This window comes from Mastomys coucha, unplaced genomic scaffold (assembly GCF_008632895.1).
Source record: "Mastomys coucha isolate ucsf_1 unplaced genomic scaffold, UCSF_Mcou_1 pScaffold5, whole genome shotgun sequence".
Lineage (NCBI taxonomy): Eukaryota > Metazoa > Chordata > Mammalia > Rodentia > Muridae > Mastomys > Mastomys coucha.
Window position 1 is genome coordinate 8,747,515 of NW_022196911.1, and position 12,868 is coordinate 8,760,382.

Here is a 12,868-nt window from a genome sequence, read left to right on the forward strand (position 1 = left end):
TTTTTTTTTTTTTTTTTTAACTGAACAAAGCTAACATAATATTTATCTAGAAAACTTAATAGTTAGGAATAAATAGTGATAAGGAAAATATTGATCTTTTCAACAAAAGATTTCTCCTATCAGATTTGAAAGCTATTTTAAAGTTAAAATGATTTGGGGCTGGGATAGCTCGTGGGTAAAAGACTTCATCTGATGGTGCAGAATGGTAATGTTGTAAACTCTGTGATTAAAAAAAAAAAAGTCTTACAGGGAAGCAAGGGACATACTACAAGAACAAGACCCACAGAATCAACTAAATGGGACTCATGGGGACTTGCAGAGATCAAGGAGCCTGTGTGGTCTGACCGAGGTCCTCTGCATATGTGCTATAGCTGAGTAGCTTGGGAATTTTGTGGGAACCCTAACAGCAGGAGCAGGGCCTGCCCTGGACTCTTTTGCCTACTTGTGGGACCCTTTTTCCTCCTATTGAGTTACCTTGTCCAGCCTTGTTGTGATGGTGTGTGCCTGGTCCTATTGTAGCTTGCTATGGTTGACATCCCCAGGAGGCCTGTTCTTTTCTGAGGGGAGGCAGAAGAGGGGAGGGTCTGGGGGAGAAGGGAGGTGGGAAAACGTGGAGGGGAGACTCTAGGAGCTATTCCTTCAGATGGATTATTTGGCCTCTAATGACTATATCTCCTACAGTTCCCCTTTCTCAACATTGATGTAATAGATTTTTAGCGTATCAGGAGACCTAGGTGTCTTGGTTCTGAGCTTTGCATACTGTGGGAATACAGTAGAACTAGGTACCATGGCAGCCAGCTCTTCTCTGGTATTCAAGGTTATCTTGGCCTCTGGGACTGAGACTATTGTTAAAAACATGAGTGAGTATTGTGTATGATTTTAAGTGAATACTGTGTTAAAGAGGAGTTAGAATATATTGTGTCAAACCCTAAGGCTTGAGTTATCTTACACTATCTTGAAAGTTTATACATAAACCTTTTGGGATACCAATGTGGTTGAACTTTAAAAAAAAATGCTTTAATGTAAATTTATTCACTTATTTTCCTTAGATATACTTTATAACTATGAAGAATAATAGGTCTCTTATTAGAAAAAAATAGTCGTAATTTGTCCACAAGTCTGGGACGATGAAGCCAAACCCTACCTAGCATGAGTTGGCCTTGGAAACAAAGAGAGTTCTAGAATACTCTTATGTCCACAGTTCCAGTATCACCCTGATAACCATAACATTTCATTCAATTGCTTCCAATCAACCCTGTGAAATCAAGAAAAGTTAAAATTCTCAAAGTATGTATTCATAATGTCAGGAGTTATTCCATGTTTCTTTAAAACACAGAACACTCATTTTTAAATGATTCTGTAGTCTAAAAGTATTTTTTTCGTGTGATTTTAAAGTATGGAACAGAGTAATATTATCCTATAGGTATTATTTTACAAAAACCAAAGTATGTACTTCCATCCAAATTGATTTGTCTTAGAAAAAAAGGAAGTCTTTATTCAGATTGACACAGAATATGCACCCCTAGCACATGGACAATACAGGATCAGAAAGCAGAAGGTTTGAGCTAGAGAAACTAGAACAGAACCATAATCTGGTAGACCAACAGGAAATTAGCTGACAGACCAATAGGAAGTTAGCTGATAGACGAACAGGAAATTAGTTAACAGACCAACAGGAAGTTAGCTGGGACAACAGGAAGTTAGCTTATAGACAACAGGAAATTAGCTGATAGTCCAACAGGAAATTAGTTGATAGACCAACAGAAAATGAGCTGATAGACCAACAGGAAATTAGCTCATAGACCAACAGGAAATTAGCCCAGGGGTTGACAGTGAAGGGAGCCGGGACAAGGAATGGAGGAATCCCTGTGTTCAGTTTCCAGAGGGAGTCCTCATGTCATACAGGTTGGGTAGCAGCAGGGCAGTGTCCCCCCACCCCCAGGCTCTGCTCACACATGCTCTGCTTTCTGATAAAACTTCCAAGAGGCCCTGGCCCATGGTCAGAGGACCCCATTCCTGCTGTGCTTCAGAATTTGCATCATTTCTTCATTGGGGTCTTTTGTCTGGAAACTGGGAAAGAGAGAACCCTATAAACTCACGACTCTGAAACCCTTAGGTATTAGAAGCTAACCTGTTTTTTCTTAATGAAAAGATTTTAGTTTCTTCCTTTATTAGTGGGGGGGGGGGTGGTCTGAGGATCCAACTGAGACTACCAGGCTGGCATTAATTACTTCTGGCTGTGACCAATGCCTGACAGACAAACAACATGGGAGGAAGACTTCCTTTGGCTCACGGTTTGAGAAGGAAGAGTCTGTAGTGGGTAGAGAGGAAGTCTGATGGGAGGAGGAGTGTGACATAGCAGATCAGTTTGCATCCTGGTCCCACAGCATCTGCAGTCAGGAGGCAGGGAGAAGATGAGTGCCGATGGATTGATTTCTCCATTGTTTCTCTTTATTCGGTTTGAGACCCCAGCCCATGAGACGGCACTGCCCACATTCAGGGTGGACTTTTCATCCTCAATTAATTTTCTCAGTAGATACCTCTGCAAACCTGTCTGGGGATATGCCTCCCAGGTGATTCTTGACCCAGCCAAGTTGACAATTGTCACTGTCACATTAACTGTCCTTGTCATGTTTCTAGATTTGTATAGCAGTGTTTCTTGGCTCATTAAACCAGGCCCCTGCAAGTTCCCACTGCCCAGTGTGCTCTGCATCCTGTCTGCTGACACAGGCCTGGGTGTCTCCATACAGGTGCCTTCATGAACACAGTCCGACCTTACAATGCAGCAGTGGATCAAGTCCTCGAGATTCTTGCATCTCATGGCAGTGTGTTTTTTTTTTTTCCTACCTTCCGGGCCTTGCTCTTCAGCCTCCTTACCCCATTTTTTTCTTTTTTCTAAAACCGGCCCTTTCCCCCTTAGGGGTGAACCCTGAGGAGTTTTGAGAAAGGAAAATAAAAAGCGAAGAATTTATGAGAACAAGAGGGTGTGGTACTAAAGGATGCTTGTGGCTCTGTTCTCAGCCTGTCTTTCCTGTTGCTCATCGGGTTCTCCTTAAGTGTGATTATATTTAAACCCTGTTCTTATTCCAATAAAATGTGTGTGTGTGCATGCACACATGCACATATGTATGTATACACATGCATGTGTAAGCCAGAGGGCAACCTTGGCTGTCATTCCTCTCATGTCTTCCACCTTTTACTTGAGACAGCTCTCACTGACCTTCATCAACTGTCTTGCTAGGCAGAGGGCTGCAGAGATGGTTCTGTATCTGCCTCCATCTCTGCAACCCTGGGATTATGAGTATACACTGCCATGCCCAGCTTTTTGCCTGGGATCTGGAGATCCAAACTGAGGTCTTTGCACTTACAAATGCTTTGTGGAGACTTTGGCTAATGAAACCTTGTCTCACAACTCCCCAAAGCCTGACAACCGATGAAGGAGCAAGGAGGTCTTGTCTCAAGGAGTTGCAGTCTAGGAGGTGGGATGGGGTGAGGGGAAGTGTTAACAGAAGGGTGGGAAAGTGGATGCACTTCCTGCAGGGAATCCCAGACCCTGAGGATCCTGCTGTGTAGCCATGTAAAGCCAACAACCCTGCTCTTCCAGAAGATGGAGGTCCGGGAAGTGGCAGGTACTTTACAAAGCATTTTGTCCTGGAAGCTTTGAAGCATCCCATGGAAAGGACTCTATTGATAGTTCAGAGCAATTCATCCAGAACTTTGCTGCCCACTGTATCTTGACCCCATCTTAACAGTCCATGTTGCTAAGAGATGTTACAAGCTTCCCTTTGAGTACCCACCCAAGTATCTGCTCCTTGCTCAGAATGCTGGAAGGGGTCCAGTGTCTCCATAAGCCAGTCAGGTATGGGTGTCTTTCCTTCACTAGACACTGGGTTGTTCACCAGCCCCTACTACAGGACAGGCTGGACCAAATTGTCTCCCAATCTCTCAGTCCTCACTAATAGAAGGAGAGGGTGGTTTCCAGGAAAAAAAAATAGAAAGGACAGGCTGAAGTGTGGATTGTCCTAATAATTTACAATAAATTAGGTCACTAAAAGTCTACACTCTCAGCGTCTATAGGACCCTGATATCTATGACTATAGTGGCCATGATGTGTAATGGTGTGCAGGATCCCACTGTTAGCAGATAGGAGAGGTGCAGGGCTGTACTATGTCTGCAGATGTACCTGGCCGTGCTGTGTCTACAGGTGTGCAGGGCCATGTGGTGTGTGCAAGTGTGCAGGGCCATGCTCTGTCTGCAGGTGTGCAGGGCCATGCTATGACTGCAGATGGTCATGTCCATGTGTCCCTACAGGAACGCTCCGTGTTCCCTATCTGCATCCTTTACAGAAGGCTTCATTCCAATCTTTCTCCTGGCTCCTGTGGGTTTCCTCAGTCCTTAGTTTTTCTTGGCTGGTAGGCATATATACTGTCATTATTGTTTATAAGGATAACTGTGCCTACATCGGAGCCCGGTGTGACCTAGTGTTGCTTCATTATAACTAAATTACCTCTGCAGATGATTCCCAGAGAAGGTCGGATTCTGAGATTCTAGCTGACATGAAATTTGATGGCAGACACTATCCATGCAGTAGTTGGTAGCTTTTACACATCTGTTACATACTGGGTTAGATTCTGGTTTAGCTAGTCTGTAGTGGGGCTCATGCATTTTTCTGTTAATCCAAGTCATCACAGGGCACACCCAGTATCAAAAGCCACTTAGGGAAACCATCAGTTACGTTATTTATCACCAGTATCACATTCACTGTGTACTGGTGTAGTTAGCATCCTGTATTGAAGGAGTCTCACATCTCAGACATTGGATTAAATCCTCTATTCATCTCATCTCCTCAGCAAATGATAGGGCACAAAAGGCTAATAAACTCACCAGAGGATGCAGAGCTGGAAGAGAGGACAGAGACAGGTCCTCCAGGTCATTGGACCCCAGAACCTTGCCCCAAGGGCCTTGCTCCCCTGAGCCCTAGCAGGAACGGAGAGCCTTTTGTCTTTCATCCTTGAAGCCTGCTATTTAGAGAAATTATAAACATGTCAAGATGAGTAATTGCGTGTCTTCATTGCCAAGAAATAAAACAGAAGGATGGGCAATGCATCCTCCATGATGGGAAGGCACAGGTTAGCCTGCTGGGGAGCATGCAAGTTGTCAAATCGGGCTAATACTTAGATTTCTCCCAGTGTCACAAGCTCAGGCCAAAAGCCATGCATTTGAGACATCTCTACATACCATTTCATTTTGTTAATTGACCATGTCTGTGATGAGCTTTGGAGAAGGGATTGGGGAGCAGGGAGTTCTATGAAACTCTGTCGCTCAGGGAGCCTCTCTCCTCTGAGTTTTGTCACTGGGCTCTGAGCAATCACCACAGGCCCTTCCAGCTGCAAGTGACACACGTGCACTTTGGTTCAGCAACGGACTCCACAGCCCTGAGTGTGCACAAACCCTTCCTGATGATTCCCACCTTGCAGCCTGCATTCCTCCTGCCCCAAGTGGCCTTCATCACCATTTTTTTTTAATCTAAATCCCGCTTGGAGTAAGCCTGACTCTTGCACCCGCCAGCCATTTCTCTGAATTTCTCCCACTTAGTTACTCCGTTTAGATCTCAGTTGTCATATTTTTGCTTCACATAAATTGACCTTGGCTTTCAAACTGTGTAACAAGCTGCTCACAAAGACAGAAAGTCGATCTGAACAGCCACAATGTTCCTCCCCAGCCTCCGCTGCTCAATGCGTTAGGCAAGGTCGCCAACTTCAAGTTAACTAGAAATGCCTGTGACTCATTTTTATACCCGCAGCTTGTCATAATGGTTCATATCTTATATAAAGAAACATTAACTTGCTATTATTAAATGATGATCTCTGCACCATTCCACCAGATCTTGTGATGACCGTAAGAGTTAGAGTTTCAACCCAAAGTGTTTTCTTCATTATTATACTTTCATTATTGCATGGCTGGCTCTGTTTTGGTGCCTCAATATTGATTTGGATTGGAACTTGTCTGTGCAAATTGACGTGCAACTGCTTTGGTCTGTGGCAGACATTGTAGGGGCATGACTACCCCCAACAATGAAGCTGAAGCTGCCTTTGGCGGATCCTGTCTTCAGGCCCGGAACTGATTAGGAATGGTTCCATTTACAACTTGTTTGTTGTTGTTACTAGAATTCCTGAAACTTGGTGCTTATGAAGAAAAGAGGTTTATTTAGCTTACAGACTAGGAGGCTGAAACTCCCAGATCAGGTGACCCCCATCTGATCGGCTTCTGCTAAGCACTTCACGATGGACAGGCACCACAAAGGCAAGCATGGGGACCGATTGGCAAGAGAGGGAGCCAGAGAGGACCTCATTTCCTTTTATAGCAACCCACTCTGGAGGGAGTGGTGGTTAATGCCTCCCTCAGCTGTTCCTCCTCTCCCTGATTATCCAACCAGCAGACACTCTCTTAAAGGTTTTGCCACCACAGTAGAGATCAGCCCCCAAAGAAGCTATCTATGTCTGAAGGCTAACACTGCTCAGTTGAGGTGAAGGCGCTTAGTGTGGCTTGACTTCAGAGACCTCGTCCCTTCCCGCTTCAAATGCAGCTGGCCAATGGGCTGCCTCTCTTGTGGCTTGTGACTGAAGTTCTTTGACCCTTTGGTCAAGATAGCTAAGTTAGACCTCTGTGGAAAGCCCAGCTGAATGTCAGAAGCCCATCCCCCATGGTTTGGGGAGCAAGCAAGTCCTTGTGAATATTTGTGTTGTTTTTAACCTTACATTTGACCTTTGTGTACCGGAAAACTCCCTTTGCTCTAGCTTTTAGAAAATTTGGAGATTTTCGACTTTCACATATACCAATAACTTATCCAGGCGTTGTACCATTAGACTCAAAGCAACATAATGTCTATTTGGATTTTAACAGCAGGGAAGTTCTAAGAAAATGGCCTTAGTTGGAAATCTTTCAGAAATACTTAATTTCCCTAAAGTTGCCTATGCTTTCTGCAGAATGAGGCATACGTAGTCGTTCCAGCCTTCCTTGAGAGCTGCCTGAGAGTTTTTTTTTATCAGACTGACTTTCTGCCCGTGCCAAGGAGAGCTACTCTGTTAGTATAATGCAGCTTTGAAGATTAATAAGTAACAGGACGGTCACACATAGACTTATGAGTGGTAAAAATAAATGTTTCTGATATATACACTCTCTGGAAAAGAAAATTGAAGATGGCTCACCTGCTCTGAGTGGGTTGTCTTAAGAGACAGATGTACATGTCTGTGTCTCTGATGACAATTCAGTAAATTTGATGATCTAAGATGATGTACGACAGTGTCTGGCTTAGGTCTCCTGAGGAATCATCAAACGCACTTGGTGTTTTATTGGGGGAGCGGGGGCTTAGCCTATGAAGCCCCCAGGTGCCACTATCTGCTGATCTTTCTTTAAACACAGTAAGCATAGCCCGGCTGTGTATTACAGCAGTATGTAGGGAATGCAGAAAGAACCCAGAGGCTTGGAATATCCACCTCAGGATACCGAAGTGTGCTACTCACAGTGAGCAAGCAGTCACAGGTGTCTCATGTCCTCCCCATACCGGAAACTATTGACACTTAACAAAAGAAATCAGCCTTGTGGGATGAGGTTAGTAAGAGGTTACATTCAAATGTGCCTCGTTAGGAAAGTCTGTATCCTGACCACAAGCACCAAGAATGACCAGTCCTCAAGGAGGAGAGGATTAGGAGGAAGAGCCATCACAGGCATGGTAGGGGTACTGAAGGGAGGAGGTAGCCTTCAGTTCCCAGGATTAGGAGAGTTTGCAGACTAGGGACAGCGTGTTCTTGAAGACAGAGAAAGAGCTTCCGCTTTCAGGTTTGGCACCAGTATGTTACAATGTATAAAACAGAGTCAGTTCGGCTATCGAGATGGCTCAGCAGGCAGAGATGCAAACTGTGCAAGCCCAGCTGCCTGGAGGTTGAGCCCTGGAGCCCATAAATAAGAGAACTGACTCCTTGACGTTGTCCTCTTATCTCCACCTGGCATGTATGTGCCCCCCAGAATGCATGCTCGTACCCCTGCCCACACACTAGTAAGTTTTTAAAAATATAAGAATGAAAGCAGTTCATAGAAAGGAAGGCTAAACTGAACTGCCCTTCAGAAGAGACAGCCGCGATGAGTCCCTGGGGGAGAGAATTTGGACAGTTCCTCACGATTCTCTAGAGGAACAGAATTTATAGAAGAAATACACACACACACACACATATATGCACATACACACACATATATAATATAATCACACATATATATCCCATTTCCCATATATATACATATATCCATGTTTATATGATATATATATATACATATATAATATTTAGTCTATACACATTATTCCTACAATGATTTATTAGAGAGGCTTACGTGCTGTGGTCCAACTATTCCAACAATAGCTATCTCTTGATAGAAAGTCCAAGAATCCAGTAGTTATTCAGTCCATGAGGCTGGATGTGTCAGCTGGTCTTACAGTATATATTGGAACCCCAGTGAAGGAATGAATTTGCCTGTGAGAGTGAGGACAGGCAGACAAAGAGCAAGGGCTTCCTTCTTGCATGTTCTTTATATAGTCTGCCACCAGAAGGCATGGCCCAGATTTAAGGTGGATCTTCCTCCCTCAAAAGATCCAGCTTTAGAGTAAGTCTTCCCACTCAATCATGAAGGATTCCTCACTGGTGTACCTAGCTGCTTGGATTTTAGTTAATCCCAGATATCGTCAATTTTGACAGCCATGAATAGCCACCACAGAGAGCAAGCGCCACCTCATAGCCTGTGATGGGATCTTGCACGGACAACCTTCAGATCCCTTGCACAAAGAGAGTTTCCTACTCTTGCAGGTTTTCAGAGGGAGGGAAGAGGTTCCATGTGACATCGCCTGTGTGGCCCCTGACATGGAAGAAGGCTCTAGACAGGAGAATAAATGGAAGGTTCTCTCAGGCTGGGTTATCATGGAGGAGCGGGGCCCTGGCAGTTATAAACAAGAGGGAAGAAACTGGAAGGCCACAGTGCAGGAGGCTTCCTTATCAAATGTCCAGGAACTGAAGGGTTTATAGCCTGATTTCTGGGCAATAAAGGGGCAGTTAGAGGGTCTCTGATCTAACAGATACAGAAATATATCTGTGCACTTGTTTAAACACACATGTGTTGTTTGTTGACACTTATTTTGTACCTTTGCAAGCCAAATGGTCCCAGTCATAAAAACAGAAATCAGGCTAGATGGAATGTGAAAGAGGCTACCTCTAATGCCAAGGAAGAAATGAACTTGCCAGTGAGAGTGAGGGTAAGCAGGCAAAGAGAGGAAGCTTCCTTCTTCCATGTCATTTATAGAAGGTGACACCAGAAGGAGTGGCCCAGATTTAAAGCAGGTCATCCCATCTCCATCAATGGGGTCAGATCCCTTTGCCCACGTGTAGCTAGGTCAGGGCTGTAAGCACTGAATGGCACCTCCAGCCACCAGCCACCACTGTCACAGCCCAGAATGGGGGCAGGAAGACCAGAAGTAGAGCCCTTCCTTCTGATATCATGTCAGCTCCCTAAACCCAAGCAGCTCCACACTGGCAAAAGAGCCGAAGAAACACAACATCTATCACTGGTCCCTGGTGTGCAGAAAGCACAGAAAAGCAGGCATTATCTGGCCCAGACAGATTTTAGAAAATGTGAATAGGCATCTATTTTTAATTAATCCTATATAAATACAGGATATAAAAATCCTTTCAGATTGCTGCTCTTATGGAGGAGTAAGAAGGAGAACCAGTTTTATAATCAAGAAAATAAGTGGATTTAAAGACAATTTGGGGCATTTAAATTCATACAACGTAAAGGAAGCCACTGCAATTTGTTAAGAGGACCACTCCTGCCAGGGCCATGTGCCTGTCCCAGCAGTTTGGAGCAAATTCTCCTGTGTGGGATTTTATATCTGACACTGCTTGTTTCTTTTCTAAAGCAAAACGTTGGCCTTTCTGTTAACAATCTGTTTGTTTTCTGAGTTTCTTTGTACATTTCTCTAGATGTGTTTGTTACATGTCTAACTCCAGTGGGCAGTTGTTCCAGATAACCTCACATATGATGATAGAATTATCTGCCTTTGAGAACTGGAATTAATGATAAAAATCCTCTAATGTTAGGGTTAGATTGTCCCAGAAAACTTTTAAAAATTAACTATTGGTTTCTGGATAGCTCACTGCAAGTAAAAATCTAAAGCTCATTCTGCTTGATGATTGGCAGGTGAGCATCATAGCACTGACCTGCCATACTCACACGTAATAAATTAACCTAGCAGCATCGTTTATGAGATGTCAGTATTCATAGTATACTAGGAATCCGATCCCCTGCAGGCATTTAAACTGACTACAAAAATATGCACAGATCAATGTCTATAAACATGCATGTGATCCAACTTTCTAATTTTGTGTGAGGCATATGTAAACTAAAACTCTTGGAAAGGTGGTTGATATATTAGAGAATCTGTATTTTGAAGATGAACCTCCCTGGGTATCTTCATGTGTATTTCTTTGTTTCCCCCAGTTTGACCTTGTCTGCGGCAATGCCTGGATGTTGGACCTCACCCAAGCCATCCTGAACCTTGGCTTCCTGGCTGGGGCTTTTACCTTGGGCTATGCAGCGGACAGGTAGGTATGGGTAAGATAACCGATTTGTTTATTTATTTATTTTTTTAAGGGGAGCATCAGATATATTGGGGTGGGGTTGGGTGGGGAATCTAGAGGCAACTTCGCAAGTGCCTCCTGCCAGGAACAGCCTCTGCAATTTGCTAGGTGTTGAGGTACAAGAAGTTCATGGGGCTCCTCCAGCAAAGATGAGCTCCAGGGCTGCTTGGATATCACTGCCAGTGGCCTGAAGGGCCCAGAGGCTCAGCTTGTCATCCTGGATGCCCATGTCACGCAATTGCTGCAGCTGAGGCTGCCACTGGCTCTGAAGGCTGGGTTGCCCAGAGGCCTGCAGAGCATGCTGGAAGCTCTTACCGAGATATGCCAGGTGGCTTCCTGTTTGATGGGCTCTCAGATGACGAGGACGACTTTCACCCAAGCACTCGGTCCACACCCTCTAGCAGTACACCCAGCTCCCGCCCGGCCTCCCTGGGATACAGTGGAGCTGCAGGGCCCCGCCCCATCACCCAGAGCGAGCTGGCCACTGCCTTGGCCCTGGCCAGTACTCCAGAGAGCAGCTCCCATACACCAACTCCTGGCACTCAGGGCCATTCTTCAGGTACTTTGCCAATGTCCTCTGGTGTCCAGTCTGGGACACCCATCACCAACGACCTTTTTAGCCGATTTGTTTATTATACCATACTACCTGTGTATGGGGTGGGGAGAGAAACACTATCAACTACATTCTTTTTTTAAAAAAGATTTATTTACTCATTTAATATATATGAGTACACTGCTGCTGTCTTCCAACACACCAGATCCCATTACCGATGGTTGTGTGCCACCATCGTGGTTGCTGGGAATTGAACTCAGGACCTCTGGAAGAACAGTCAGTGCTCTTAACCGCTGAGCCTTCTCTCCAGCCCCTATCAACTACATTCAATTTCTTATTCCACCGCCCACGATGTTTACACTTGTTTGGTCCCACTAATTCTTTCCATCTCAAATTTTCTCTCCTTGTTCCTTGATAGGGAAGGTGCCCTTGGGGGTCAGAGAGCACCCCAGTGAAACCGTGACCTTGGGGCAGTGACGTCATGGCTCAGGTGACAGTGAGGGGTGGAGTTAGGATGCTCAAAGCAGCCCAGTGGTTAGGTTTAGTTAATTCAGTCATGGAATCTGCCACTCCACATCTTTCTCACTTATTTTTTTCTTTAATTCTTGTATTCTATTCTGTAGATTGTGTTAAACTCTGAAGAGATTTTCATCAAATCTCTTTATTTCTGAATGAGAAGTATTAGGGGATTTTTTTTTTCATGCACATTTCAATTCTTTCCTTGGTGGTTCCAGTTTGGAACTGAATCACATTCCTCCAAATTTTATTTATGTTAGTTTCAGTTTCTAGTTTGTCCTTTTTTGGTTTTAGGTAGGGTCTCACTGTGCTTATTAGATGAGACTCAAACTCGCAATCCCCCTGCCTCTGTCTCCTGAGTTCTGGGATTGTAGGCATGCAACATTATGCTAGCTATTTTTCCTGTAACCTCAAGTTTTTAAAACTGGGATTTGCTTCTGTATTGTATCCTGCATGATCAATAAACATATCTCCTAAAATAACTCCTTGTAGGAGAGGACCCCAGCTCTAGTCAGGGCTGAGGGTCTTCCCTTGTCTTTGACTTAGTCCTTTGGAGTGAATGCGCCAGACTTGAGAGAGGGAGCCTTAAATAACCCTGAGCCTCTTATCAGCATGACCACCTTTGCATGCCTCCGCCTTCCTCCGAGTGTGTCTGTAATTTGTATTCCTTAAGGAAAGGGTGAGAGTACTTTAGTAGGTATATACCTGTCAGAAGACAGAGTGGTGGTGGCTGAGACTGAGAGCAGGGATCTGCATCAGGACTTCCAAGTTAGGTCATCACTCAGACCTAATGAGCATGAGGCTGAGCAAGCTGAAAAGTCAGTAGCCCTTCCCACATAGGAAGTCACAGGGCAAACTGCTGCTCCCCAAGTTGGAGAGCTAGGCAGACCCAAGTAACTAGCAGTTAGTGGGGCAGAGGCTCCTGGGTAATGAAAACCTGACCTGAATTGCTGGAGGGTTGGAAGCTTAGCTTGTGGACAGCTCTGAGAGTGAAAGCCCTAGGACATAGCAAAGGGTTAAGTCAGTTGTGTAGGGCAGGAAGGAGGAGGGGAGGGAAGCTGGGGGAGTGGAGGGAGGAGAGGAGGGAAGCTGGGGGAGTGGAAGGAGGAGAGGAGGG

The 12,868-nt window shown here is 44.8% G+C and overlaps 1 protein-coding gene across 1 annotated transcript in view; it reads left to right on the top strand.

Moving 5' to 3' along the window:
• Slc22a3 (solute carrier family 22 member 3) overlaps positions 1–12,868 on the top strand; it is a 97,538-nt gene that overhangs the window by 37,499 nt on the left and 47,171 nt on the right. The window contains exon 2 of the mRNA XM_031353714.1: positions 10,543–10,646. Within this exon, the coding sequence (XP_031209574.1) occupies positions 10,543–10,646 (104 nt within the window). The remainder of the gene's footprint in view (positions 1–10,542; positions 10,647–12,868) is intronic.